Here is a 13,761-nt window from a genome sequence, read left to right as displayed (position 1 = left end):
AAAAATTCTACAGATTTATCAGGCAAAATTTCTGACAAAAAATATCTATGTTACGTGAAATAGAAATTTGTATTATTTTTTTTTTTATAATGCCGACTATATTATTGCCACAAAATAGGGAAATTCTTAAATCTGTGCAATTTTTCGTGCAGAAAAATCTGTTATACTGCCACGAGTAAACATCTTGACAGTAACACAATATATATAAATTCTATTAAATTATAAATGTTTAAAAATTACCACTGAATGTATGAATTATGTTTTCTGAAATTATGAATAAAATTATGAAATCCTGGTCGTTATTTTGTATCATTATTAATATATTTGCCTTTTTCATTTCCGGTATACAATAAATATAGAAAAAGTGGGATATAAACAGATACATCATGCATCCCTTTAATAAACAAAGCTTTATGAATAAAATTCAGCTATATTCAGCTATATACATAAGTATAAAAATTATTTTATTCTTTAAGCATATATTTTCAATTTTGGAATTCAATGAAGGATTGGTTGAAAAACTATCATATTTTTTATCTTGGTAATAATAATTTATCACTGCCACTTTTTATATATAGTACTTAGCTCACAAAAAATGTTCTATTATATAAATATACTCTCAAGGATATTTTGCTCTTCATGTAATAATAATTTAATGAGTTTCTTTATAATTTTTTTACTTTTCAATTTACATTAGCCATTGCTAAATTAAACGCATTTAGGCACTATCATCCGAGATATTTGGATCAAAGTCTAGGTCATCATCATCATCATCTAAATCTAAGTCATCTAGATTTTGGAACAAACTCTCATCCACTTTCACAGCATCACCTATAAAAGCATCACAATAAAAGTCAAATATTAGAACACTAACATCTTTTGGAATAGAATTAAAAGATAATTTCACAAGTTACCATCATCCAAGAATTTAAGATCCGACTGATCCAATGTCTTATCAGTCATAAATAGTTCTCTTCCTGTTAATTTTTTGCCTTCGCGTTCTGCGAGTTCCTTTCGTTTCTTATAACCCATTTCCTCGTCAAACTTTTCTTTCCAACTTAAGAAAGTTTCCACAGTTACACGAGTTCCCTCAAATCGTCTCTATAAAAAATAAAATATTTTACAATCATTGTTGATTTTGAAATCTACTTCAAATATCTTACTCTTTCAGCTTCTTCTTCTTCTATTAGTTTTTGCGCAGCTGTCTCTTCTCTCTTCAATTTTATTTTATCCCACTGTACATTAAGCCATTCTTGTGCTGTACTAACTAATGTAAAGACCATTACCATACCAAGGTTCTCACTCATCTGTTCTGCCAGATGTGCTTTTAACTTCTCATCATCACCCTCAAAGTTTTCCTGTTCTGTTATTGATATATGCAATGGTTCATCAGGGTATTTTGATGTGTATGTAAACTCTAATCGACAACTAAGTCCATTTTCAGTTTCAGGCTCGTATTCTTCCGTTTTAATTGGAATAGCAAATGTATAAAACGGTTCTATTGCTAGAACTGTAAAAAAAAGTACACATCTAAAGTTCTTGTAATAAAGTGATGATTTTTTGGAACTTGAACGTGCCATTGTAGGTTATGCAATACTTTGATCAGACATACTTTCCAGTTCTCCACAGTAAATTGACTCCAGAGCCTCGATTTCATTACGCTGTTCATCTTTGTAATCCATATTTAACCAAATAGACACTATCTTTATAGAGAGAGAGCGAACATTACTGATTAAAACATATAACTCATAACTTTCAAGCAGCTATCATATGCTATAGTATATACGTAAATTGTTATAGATGTTTACACGCGTGTAGAGACACGCACGTGACCACTTAATGGGTGTTTGATTCCTTTTATTGCTGATTAACTTTTACGTATTTTCAAATTAGATTAATACCATTGTCAATAAAAACATTATATATGATAATATACATTAATATAGATCAAGAATATAATTAGTCGCAAGGGCATTTATTCTTCTGATAAATACATATAAAGTTTATCGAACTTACCAATCAATTGGTGTATCCAGGAGCTCATTGAGCGCTCAATGTGCTCTTGTACCCGATTGGCATATTCTTTTAGATCTAAAAATACAATTAAAGAGCTCACTGAATGGGGCGGGCTCCGATAGCCCACATAGGTGATTGGCTAATCTAATATAAAATTTTCTAATTAGTGAACCAGCGGAAAGACTCTAGGCACCGACTGATGCGAATGGATGTGTGCTAACGTGAAATAAAGGGACCTATCCTACTGAACGCCCAGTGAACGCAGGTGTAAAGTTGCGTTCGGGAATCCACATTGTTTACACAGGAAGATCCCGATTGACCACCGCCAACCACAATCGGCCGTGATTTGGTGATTTTCTAGTATCGTCCAATCGGGTCCCACCCTGTGCACACCGCCAGACACCAGCTGTTCTGAAACATTCAGACTATATTCGAAACGTCATTCTTTCATGTATTTTTTGTGACTTTATTGACTGAGATCACGAAAGCGTACAAAACAGCGATGTTCCCGAATGTTACCTCCTAGATACCTCGGGAACAACGAATTCTTTTTTTTTTATGATTGGGAAATAGACGGATTTGGGCAAGCGCTATTGCAACACGACTAAAAAGGATAAGATTACGATGGCGCTCTATCAAATGCGTCATGTGTTTCTCAACGCGTCTATCTTCTTTTCCGTCTTCACGTAAGGTACATGGTCTGAGCGGTCGGCCGGACTTAAGCCCTTCGATGGGATGACTTAAATAAAGGACCATCTAACGTACGTTTTGCGATCGGAGTAAATGGGCTTCTCCGGACCCTGATCTGATCTGCAGACCTGCCAGTACGTTTAGGCCTCGCGAATGCGCGAATATGCGTTGTTTCTTGCGTCCTCTTCCAGGACGTAACACGAATATAGCCTGGGTGTTTCAGAACAACAACTAGTCTGGAAGTGTGTATACAGTGTCGATTCCCGAACACAACTTAACATACGGCACAAAAAGCTACGCAACGACACATTCCTTAGCCGACAGATGGTTACAGAATACTGCTACGATACAGGATGTATCAAACGCTTACGTTCAGCAAAGGAAACAGCTTTACAACTGTTGAAAATTCGTGAATCTGATTAATGTATGCTATTATATAGCGTTTTCGATTTTACATATTTTACATAGATAAGTTATCAGGTAAAATATTTTCCTACGTGAGTTATCAAAGTTGTTCACTGTCTCTTAATAGGATATCTTTTGTTAATATACTGACATATTACACGTGTCTAGTTTGTAGATAGTTTTGTGTTATTCACGATTTTCGCGAGGCAGTTTCAATCTCAGACACAGCGTCCATAACAAATTAGGAAGCTCCAGAAATATCAATATGAGAGAGCGACACTGCCGTTCAATGTTAGAATTTCGACGCCTCAGTTTTTGTCGGTAAGAGTAGATGACACAATAACAACTGATCAATAGTGAGTAAGTGTGGATAACACAATAACAAATAATCAATAGTAGGTAAGAGTGCATAACACAGTAATAACTAATCAATAGTAGGTAATTTAAGTTTCTGGGGATCAGTAAGTTTCCAGAGTCGATAAAATTCCGGGAGTCGGTAAGTTTCGGGGGGGGAGCAGTAAATTTGTTTATTGTGCATCGCAGAAGCAGAGCGAAATTTAAGGATTCCAATTTTTGGATAAATTCAAGTAAACATGGTACTTCATATTTACGCATTACATATGAACCATACTGCATTCTCAAAGCAGTAGATGTCAATAGGTTTGATCTGCATTACGAAGGTCTGAGTAACCTGTGTGTAATCTCAATAAATCTCAAGTGGCTTAGCCACAAGAATTGCAAAAATATCAACGACTGGGGTTTAGATAAAATATCAGCCGATTTTCCGGAGTAATTTAACATCTCAGGCTGTGAGAAAGTCAGGCTGAAAGAAGATTGGAGGCACTATAGAGAATGTTCAATGTGAAGAAATTGACAAATCACAACAAATTTGCTGCGCCAGAGGTAACTTGTATGATGTTAGAAAATAATGTCTCTTAACTTGTGAGAACCCTATCGAAAGATATTAAGCAAGATTACGGTTTGTAGTAAAAGTTTCACAGAAATATTCACCTCTATTTATATGTAATACATACTATTTTTACAATTTCAACTTCATTGCAAATCATCTGTCATTATTGGAAAATTATAGTAAATAAGACATTATGTAGTAAAATTTACAATTTGTTTAAAGATATTCACTTCTTACCAATTAATTGTTTTTCTCGACGTTTCTTCATAAAATGTACTTCAATTTGTAATATCTTTTTTGTAATAGATGACATCTAGTTTTATAGAACATGCGAAGAGAAAATTATCGATCTAGAAAGCAATGTGCTCTGATGTACTTTGTAAAAAATATGAATTCAGTTTATAGCTGCTTTCCTAGCGGAACGGTATTCCTTTATTGTTCCCTTATCGTAGGTATACGACAGTTAGTCAAAATGACTTTTTATTTAAGAGGCTTTATCTTAGAAAAATAATAATTTCCAATATATAGTTAATCGTATCAGTCTCTAATAAATTTATAGTTTGCTCGTAATTGTATTCAAGGACATGAAATATAGAATTAAACAAGTTTCGAATAAACGATGCAACTAGTTGTGTGAAAAATTACGTTCAGTTATACATTAGAACTCACTATAACGGTATGTATATTAGAACTCACTATAAGAATACTTCTGTGATGCTCCTGCAAAGATATATTTATCGCCCGGCCCTGTTTCGAGCTTGTCGTATAGCTGCCTTCAAATTCTTTATGAAATAATAACGACGTGTCCAGACGTCGTAATATTCCATCAATAATGAGATGCGTCGAACAACGCAACAGTATAATTACAAGGAATTTTATACCATCATTGAGGACACGGCATAGAACACTCATCTGCGATCCCGACAATTATCTCGTGACGATTAATTTATGAATTTATGAATCCTTTAACGTTCGCATAAAAGTATGTGAAGTCTCTTTAAATTAGCTCAGTATTAGTTACGCTGAGGAAGATCGACGATATTGTTAACGATGACTAACTTCCGATATATCAGGCTAATGGTTTCGCAGATTAATAATGTCTGTAATTACAAAGAGGGATGCGTGTTTTCGTTTCGCTGCATGATCAGCGCGTAATATATTAATAAAGGTGAAGGGAAGGTGAAAAGAAGTTTCTAGATATTTAATGGATCGCTCAAGGCCAGAGAACCACTTTTAAACAGCGGCAATAATGTAGTTCTCTTGAGTTGAATTCCTTCGACAAGCGTCGATGGCAACGCAAAACGAGGGTAAATGCCAATTATCAGGCTAGACTAATATTGAAAGCGGTCATTTATTATGTAAAACGAGCGTGCGAGACGATTAATGCCAAAATTTCTTCTCTTCACATTGGCGAATCTTGGATTAAAAAGGAACTTTAAGCAAACTCAATTAATCAAGTAAGTCGAGAATTTCAAGTGCCAACAAGTGACCTAGGAGAAGTCAACGTGAATTGAGCCTGACCATCGAAAGGCCACGCGAAAGGAAACGTCTTGTAATAAACGGTGATAGCGCGAATGAGTGCATGAAGAAATCGCGATCTCGGTTGTTACATCTCTATTAAGCAGCTGTGTCGAGAATATGGATTTCCGAAATATAAATATGATGAATTTTTGGATGAACCTGATCTCGGGCAATCTCCTACCAATGACCAGCGACAACTCGTCGTTTCCACTTTTCTGGAAGCTACATGGCGTCCTCGCTTGGTCATTCGTGATGGTTTACGCGTGCGGCTTGATATCTGGCTGCGTCTTTATGCCGGGAGAGAAAGCCTTGACGGACGGCATGATCAGCATGGTTATTATCATAGAAGTGTCTGTGATGATCATGCGAATTCACACGCAGAAGACGTTGGTGCAGGAATTGATCCAAAAACTGAACGACAATTTGTGTATTCAGGATGAGATGATGCAAGATGTTCTGACGACGACCCTGAAGTCGATGAAAGCTCCGTTACAGTTCTACTGGGTCGTCGGCGCGATCGGAATCTGCATGTGGTGCTGCGTACCGTTACCATTGGCTTTACAGAAGAACACCTTCTACTACGTAGATTTGAAGTCGCCAGTGGTCTATTACAAAGAACCGTATTCTACAGTGGTTTTTCTGCTGATCAATATAGTGGTATTATTCAACAACATGTATCTTTTCTTCAAAAAAGTCGCCGTGGATGTATACATGACTCATCTGGTACTGCTGATCACGGTGCAACATCTATACACATCTCGGAAGCTTTTGTCAATATTTCGAAACGCAAATCGGCAGAATAATCACGATGATCTTCGTAAGAATGATTATTCGAGGACAGATCACGCCACGGTAACGGAACTCAAAACGTTATGTCGGCATCATATCTCTGCCATAAAGTAAATGATGTTTTCGAAAATTTGCTCGGCAAAATCGCGAATAACTTCGCAGAACGTCGACTCGAACTTAAATATATATATATATATATATATAAATTTCGGTAAAAATAAGAAAGCGTTTTCTCTGTTTCAGCTTAACATTAATGCTGAAGAAATTACTATCTTTGAATTTCAGCCTGATATACGTGATCGGAGTGTTTCGATTCTGCTCCCTCGCTATCATGATATTTGCAGTGAGTGAATGACTTTTTAGGACTAATTATTTAAAGAATGTGCTCGAAATCATTTAAACAGAATAAAAATGCGTAACATTTTACGCGTTCAACATAAGTTATTATAAATTATAATATAGCAGCGATATATCCTGTGAAACTTTAGATACCATCCGCACCTATTCTCCAAGGATTGGCGGTTATCACCTTCGCGTGCGGTGAAGTAGTCCAGTTGTATATAATATGTTCTTGCGTCCACAAATTATTAGACGCGGTAAGTTTCGTCGAAACACATATCGTTTCTCAATTTCGCTAAATAGAATGAGTGTCAGGCTCTTCATATACGGGAGAAGGCGCGTGTGTATGTGTGTGTTTTACATTTATATTAATATTAATATCAAAAAACTGTAAAAATTAAATCAAGAGTATCAGTTTAATGATTACATTCTATTTTGCATGATTTTTTCCCTGTGTCGAGTTTAGAGTACGAAGATAACGGATGAAGTGTTCCACGAAGACTGGTATCGATTTGGAACGCGCGTGAAACGCATGTTCATATTAATTATAATGGCCAGTAACGTAGGATTTAAGCTTTCAACGTTTGAAAGATTCAACCTCTCTCTTCCTTCATTCATGACGGTAAGATCTTTATACTTATTGTATGGATTACATGTAATTAGTAAACTGCGTAACTTTTTAACTATCTTTCAGATCTTAAACCAATCGTACTCGATTGCTCTTCTGATTTTGAAAGTGACTTGAGAAAAATAAAGGGATATAAAAAATATGTATAGTATAACCGTACATGTTACATATTATTATAAATGCGAGGAGAGATTATTATTTTGGTAAAATTGGCAATTCTTGTTTCAGAAAAAACAAAAATTGTAGTAAAATTAGTAATAAAATCTGAATCAAGATGTGATTCTGAGTTTGATAAGTGTGTATCAAACATAATGACACAGAAAACATGCAAGGTTCTTGTTCTCACATGTTCGTATGTTAAAAATGTAATGTATGTATGTTCTAATGCCGTCGAATTGAGTGAAATTTATTTAGAAAACACGAGCGTCCGACGGAAATCTTAACCGCTCAATCAGACGCAGATAACTTTCTTCACAAAGAAGCGTTATTGGGAACGTAAAATTCCGAAGCGTCAATTCACTAAATGTTCGCACGACTCTTAAACTTACTCTCTTACTTACACTCTTACTTACTCTCAGACAATTTGCTATCACTAGCGCCGAGTGATTCGCAATTTCCGATCAGCTGGAAGTTATTTGCCGTTTTAATGTGGCTGGTTTAAGTAATACAAGTAATCGCATTAATCCCTGGTCTCTTCGTAATGTCGTGTGAGAAGGTTTTGGTTGACGGCACGATTATCGTTGTGCTTTCCATCGAAGTGTTCTTCAATATTGGGCGAATTCAAACGCGCTGAAAACCCATAGATCGACTGATCCAACAGCTAAACAACATCTTACGCAGTGAGGATGAGACCATGAAAAGCATCGTGACGAAGACTCTGTAGCCCATGAAAGCATCGTTCAAATTTTACTGGATGACGGGCGGATTGTCCGTGGCACCTGTGATGCTGCATACCGCTCTCGCTGATCTTCGAAAAGGTGTTCTTCCGTTACGAGGATTACAGGATGCCGGTAGTTCTCCCCAAGCAGTCATTCTCGCTCAGAATTTTCTTGATAGGCGGCATCTTTATGATGATCAGTAACATTTATACATCTTTCTAAAAAAGAGCGGCATAGACATTTACACTTCGTGCTACTGATAACGGCGCAATATCGTTATGCCACGAAGCTCACCGCGATATTTCGAAATACAAATTTACAAGATGATTTGGAAGAATGTTACCCCGGCACAGATCAATGGGTGGATAAAAGAATAAGAGCGTTGAGCTGACATCAGACTGCCGTTTTGCGGAAGATAATGATAACAATTTTGCTCAAATTTGTCTGTGTTCAGAAGACCGAGAGAGATACGTATTAATGGCCCAATTTTAAAAAATTGATTCTAGCGTTCGCCTACAGTAGGTATAACAGGCGGATTCTAACTAAGGAGCTCCGAGGGAAGTGCAGGAAAGCCGAGAAGAAATCAACCCCTAGATGGCTGTGCGGTTCGAACGATTTAACATCGACTTAATCTACTTGTTTAGTGACATCCGGTCACAACAGGGCTAGATAATTTCGCAAGAAAGATTCTAAAAGTGATTTGATGAGCAAATATAATTTTTCCGAGTTCAAATATTGGCCAATCAACATACCGTTTTTCGGTAAGAATTAGAAGTTTATTGGCTACCGCACAAACTTCCGCCGCGCGGCAAACGTTGCCGCGTTCTGCGGGCAGAAGCCATAAAAATTTATTTATTTTCATTAGTGCTAGTAGTGTGTTCCCCGAACACAGTCAAAGAAATATAGACCACACGACTACTGATTATTCTGCGAACCAGCAAAGATGCTTCAAAGCAACAGTCATGACGCATGAATATTAAAAAATGATGCGGTTAATTTGAAGGAAATTTCTGTGGATGTAAAAAGACATGCAAGAAGCAAAGAGTTAAAAACTTACAAAGTCAAAGTCCCTATAGTGATATCATATAGGGACTTCGACATCTATAGATACTTATTTGCCTAGGGAATACAACTTTTTCTGTCCGTATGACAGTAGTACGACTGTAGTGTGACTCAACGGCAAATGAGATGAACTATTTTCAAGTAACACAACCGAACAGCTGGCACAGTCACGGTTTCTGTTTGTTTACAGAGCTAAACGATATTGTGCAAATAAGTCATGTCTCTTTTTCCAGCTTATTCAAATGATACACCTGAATCGACAAGTTATGGAAAGCCTGGTAACTATTTTAAACTTTGATCAATGTTTTAATATAATTGTGTAAAAATTAAAGGTCAATATTCTATAAAATTTTCCCATCATTATTTAAATATAAGTATACTGTATACTGTAATATATAGAGTGATTATATTTTCTTAAAAATATAATTTAATATTTGTTTTATTCTTTGCAGATAAAATTTCTGTTGAATGGTTATCAAATTCGAGCTTTCAAACGCCAGTAGAACTTAGGAAAGAACCAGACTTGTCTGTATATTCTTCATCTGATGAATCTTTACATGATGTAGAAAAACAAATACAACATGAAACGACTTCTGTGGATGTAAAAAGACATGCAAGAAGCAAAGAGTTAAAAACTTACAAAGTACAAAAGACAAACAGAAGGAAGCACAAATATGATGACAAACAACATAAATCAGGATACAAACAAAATGTTAGAAATGTATACTTTGAGGACAAACTTAGAGATAAAGGAAATAATAATATAGATACATTTTGCTCCAGAGTCAGACCATTGTATGATATTAGTGAAAAATATATTGGCTTTGTTAAGCATAAGCAACCAAAAAAGAAAAAGTTCCATAGATATTATATCAAAAATATTGATTCCATTGAGGCGCTGCAGAAGAAAGATACAATTATTAAGAAGACTAATGTTAAAGAAAGTTCAAAGCAAGATAAAGAGATAGATAATGAAGGTTTACCTTCTTGGTGCAAGAATTTGGAACAGGAACAGAAGTCTAAAACTAGAGAATATAATGAACAACTCATAAAAAATCCACATAATGTTGAACTTTGGCTGCAATATATCAATTTTCAGGTATTAAATGTTGTTTTATGATATTTTAATATACTCTAAGCAAAATTGAACTTATAATTATTGTTGTTAATGTTAATTTTACAGGATATTCTGGCTAACTATCAGAGACACCAATTATCAAAGGATACATATCGATCCACAATATTGAAAAAGTTATCTATCGTTGAAAAGGCACTTGAAAAGAATGGAAACTCCAATAAATTATTACAATTGAAATTACATTTCATGAGTGAGTTAACACCCTCCGACGAACTTTCTAATCAGTTGAACGCATTAGTTAATAAAGATTCAGGGAATATAGTGTTGTGGCAGCACTTTATTATGGTCACACAAGCCTCAGTAGCAATGTGTACTGTACCACGAGTTTTGGATTTGTATTCAAGATGCTTTAGTGTCCTGAGACAACGTTCAAGGACGAATCCTTCTCTTTATGATGCGCAACTGCTACGTGAGTAAATGTTTACTCAAGTACTTTGATTTTTGCCATATATTCGTTTCACACAAACTAATTTCTCATATTCGTATTTCATTTAGAAATGTTGCATCAATGTTTAACATTCCTGAGGCATACGGGATTGTGGGAACAGATGTGGGAAACGATACGTTTGAATCTGAACTTAAATCTGAATTTGGACAAGACTAGTTTGTTCCTTCAAGGATCCATAGATGAAAAGAAATTAAGTATGTAATATATATTTAGTAGATTCCTATTTAAACCTTTGCCAAATTACAGAAAAAATAATTGTTTGAAATTATTCATGAGAGACTGTAAGATATAATTGTAGAGAAAAATATCGAAGAAAATAATTTTATCCAGTAAACAGTTGTTATAAAAAATGTTTATGATTTATTAAATGCTTATAATCTGAAAGTATAAGAGATACACGATTCCGTTTTATAATGAGAATTTAACAGGAGTCACTTGTAATATTATAACATTATATTAGTATTACGGATTTTAAAAATAATGCTTATTCCTGTTGTAGTTGGAATGGAAGAGATGATACTGATGTCACGATTACCACTTAATCAACTGTGGCAGAGGACAGAATCGTTGAGAGAGAATTACCATTGGATCAGTGTTAGTAGGGATGAATTGGAGTTGGTTGGAGATTCACGACGATTCGTTCTACCGGAAGACGTAGCGGACTTCGTACACCCGATTCTCTCGTGTAATTCGAATTTCCAAATGGCCATTTATTCTCTTTTGTGCCTGAAAGTACCACTTCTACCTTGTCGAGACTATTATTTAAAGGTAAATTGCGCCATCAAAAGCTTTCAGTACATCAGCTTTGTATGTATATGATCGAAATATAAAATAATATAAGGTTCCAAATGAAATCGAAGAAATCAAGAAATTACAGAAAAGTGAAGATTACGAAAAAACTCTTGTATATATTTACAGGAATTATCGTTAAAAGATTTTCATTGGGGAGTGGAGTCTCTGGAGGCGTTACTTCCCTTCATGTATCCGATGGCAGGTGAAATGGCCGGTCATGATCAAAGGAAGGAATTATTGAGGGACATTCTCGAAGGACGCTTAACGTCGGGCCCTCAATACGTCAAGTTCCACCCGGCGCAAGAACCGTATCTAGATTTTGTGCGTAAAATCTTCCAAACGATCGCGGAAAGCTTACCCTCGCTACAACGCACGAGTATATACGTCTGGTGGTTGCGATTGGAAAGATTACTCGTCTCTCTCGGCAAGGACGAACCCTTGAAACACGACAACAAGTAAGACTTTAGCACATATCTGTTAACAAACGCGAAATCCAATCAGTTAAACGAACGATCAGTCACACGTGCGTCCCATCTTTACAGAGGAAAGAAACTGAGGACGACGCTAAAGGAGTTTCTAAAGAAGGACGAAAACAGGAATAACTTGTATTTCTACAAGGAGTATGCCTTAATAGAGCTGGAGATGGGCAGGTTCGGTAATTGCGTCAACATACTGGAGACCGCCATTCAATCTCAAGGAGCGTGCCCCGACGCGATCACCAACTTGTGCGAAAAGGCGGCGCTCTTCAGCGTATACAGAACGTTCATCGAGACGTTGCTCGATGCCAAAACGTACGACGAGTCACACAGGCAATGGATATTGAAAGTCTTCGGTCAGATGATACCCGGCGAAAGCGCTAATCAGGACTCGCTGGTCGAAGCGTACTTGCACAAGCACGTACACGACTTCTTACAGACCGCGCCCGACGAGAACGGGAAGGATACTTTCTTCTTGTCGAACTTGGAATGCGACGCGATCGTGTGCTATGCATACTTTCTATACATAAAGAACGACGATATTCAAAGTGTCGTCGAAATATTGCGGAGCTGTACCGAGCATTCCAAGGATTGTCCTTATTTACAGGTATCAATTTAACTTTGTCAATTACATTGTGCCCACTGTCAGGCGAATTAAAACGGTCAATGCTTAAACTGTCCGAAAACATATTGTAGGAAATGTTGTATGAAAGCCAAATTGCAATTTTACAATTGCATTACGAAAGGAAACATAGTTTGCAGAATGCGCTGAAAGAAACTCTGAGCGGAGCTTTAAGTATATACCCGAACAATTTTTACGCTTTGTCAGTATTTGCCGTCATAGAGGTAAAAGCACCGACTTATTAATAACGTGTGTAATTAATGAAAACTGTTATAAGTACGTATGAGATAATTAAGTGATTTTATTACAAGTTTAATTAAATTGTAAAGTAATTATAATTGCAGAGTGAATTACCAACGTGGAGGCTCAACAGTAGAGGCACCGAGATTGGAATTTGGAGGGCGGTAGCGATGTGTTTAGCTGCTCGCAGACGTATTGGTCTCTTGACGAAATTCGATTATCTTGATTCGGTGACCGCTACGCTGAATAAGTTGTTGTCCTTCCATTTAACCCTTTCCAAGTATGATATGAGTAGATTTTAACATCTTAAATTTCAATCTCATCAATACAAGACGTTCGATTATTCCGTGTACTTTTCTATTACTTTAGATACGCGTGTTGTATGTAATACTAACAGAGTTGTATTTTCAGGATACCGTCGACCAGATGCTGCCCGTTATTGTGGAGGCTGTATATGTTACTCCTTCGGGAACATAACTTGTGCGAGAAAAAGGGAGAAGAGATTTATCACGAGAGTGTCATGCAGTGTCCATGGGCAAGGAGCATTTACATAGATGCGGCTGAAGTAGCGCCTCAACTTCTTACACAGATTCAGGATGTGATACGAGAGAAAGAATTAAGGATGCATGTCACGCCTGAGGAACTAGATATTCTACGTGGATAATATAATTACTTGATCCTCGAATGAAAAGATATAAAAATCTACATATTCTTTCCTGCTGTAAATGTAATATAAATGTCGTGCCTTAGTAAATCCATTTACTCAGTTTATATAGTTTCTATAGTGACTATAATATATTTATATTT

General features: G+C 36.2%; 3 protein-coding genes across 4 annotated transcripts; 2 read left to right on the top strand and 1 right to left on the bottom strand.

Annotated features, from left to right (window-relative positions):
- Positions 1-391: 391 nt before the first annotated feature.
- LOC106742711 (RWD domain-containing protein 1) lies at positions 392-2,104 on the bottom strand. Of its 2 annotated transcripts, XM_014615909.1 has the most exons (5): positions 2,017-2,104; positions 1,613-1,703; positions 1,164-1,510; positions 915-1,101; positions 392-831 (listed from the first exon to the last, which is right to left on the bottom strand). In XM_014615909.1, exons 2-5 carry the CDS (start codon positions 1,680-1,682, stop codon positions 719-721), a joined length of 717 nt encoding a protein of 238 aa, XP_014471395.1. In that variant the 5' UTR covers positions 1,683-1,703; positions 2,017-2,104; the 3' UTR covers positions 392-718. The 2 variants fall into 2 exon arrangements, with proteins under 2 accessions (XP_014471395.1, XP_014471394.1); XM_014615908.1 differs by lacking the exon at positions 2,017-2,104 and having other exon boundaries at positions 1,613-1,896.
- Positions 2,105-5,659: 3,555 nt separating this feature from the next.
- On the top strand, positions 5,660-6,398 carry LOC106742699. Its single transcript, XM_014615896.1, has 2 exons — positions 5,660-6,265; positions 6,384-6,398. The coding sequence occupies exons 1-2, from the start codon at positions 5,660-5,662 to the stop codon at positions 6,396-6,398; spliced, it is 621 nt and encodes a 206-aa protein (XP_014471382.1).
- A 2,942-nt stretch (positions 6,399-9,340) lies between these two features.
- On the top strand, positions 9,341-13,725 carry LOC106742758 (protein NRDE2 homolog). Its single transcript, XM_014615999.1, has 10 exons — positions 9,341-9,516; positions 9,691-10,337; positions 10,422-10,785; positions 10,872-11,018; positions 11,324-11,592; positions 11,743-12,071; positions 12,159-12,699; positions 12,789-12,938; positions 13,059-13,234; positions 13,366-13,725. The coding sequence occupies exons 1-10, from the start codon at positions 9,456-9,458 to the stop codon at positions 13,616-13,618; spliced, it is 2,937 nt and encodes a 978-aa protein (XP_014471485.1). The 5' UTR covers positions 9,341-9,455; the 3' UTR covers positions 13,619-13,725.
- The last annotated feature ends 36 nt before the right edge of the window (positions 13,726-13,761 follow it).

Source organism: Dinoponera quadriceps, unplaced genomic scaffold, assembly GCF_001313825.1.
Source record: "Dinoponera quadriceps isolate SergipeBrazil2010 unplaced genomic scaffold, ASM131382v1 scaffold589, whole genome shotgun sequence".
In the NCBI taxonomy this organism is placed as follows: Eukaryota; Metazoa; Arthropoda; class Insecta; order Hymenoptera; family Formicidae; genus Dinoponera; species Dinoponera quadriceps.
This window is presented reverse-complemented; position numbering and strand designations above follow the sequence as displayed.

Coding starts and splice junctions, on each gene's coding strand:
- LOC106742758 (XM_014615999.1), top strand. CDS start 9,456: ATGTCTCTTTTTCCAGCTTATTCAAATGATACACCTGAATCGACAAGT. Junction 11,593..11,742: donor GTCGAGACTATTATTTAAAG/GTAAATTGCGCC, acceptor ATATATTTACAG/GAATTATCGTTAAAAGATTT. Junction 12,072..12,158: donor CCCTTGAAACACGACAACAA/GTAAGACTTTAG, acceptor CCATCTTTACAG/AGGAAAGAAACTGAGGACGA.
- LOC106742711 (XM_014615909.1), bottom strand. CDS start 1,682: ATGGATTACAAAGATGAACAGCGTAATGAAATCGAGGCTCTGGAGTCA. Junction 1,511..1,612: donor TTACTGTGGAGAACTGGAAA/GTATGTCTGATC, acceptor TTTTTTTTACAG/TTCTAGCAATAGAACCGTTT. Junction 1,102..1,163: donor AAGAAGAAGAAGCTGAAAGA/GTAAGATATTTG, acceptor TATTTTTTATAG/AGACGATTTGAGGGAACTCG.
- LOC106742699 (XM_014615896.1), top strand. CDS start 5,660: ATGGATTTCCGAAATATAAATATGATGAATTTTTGGATGAACCTGATC.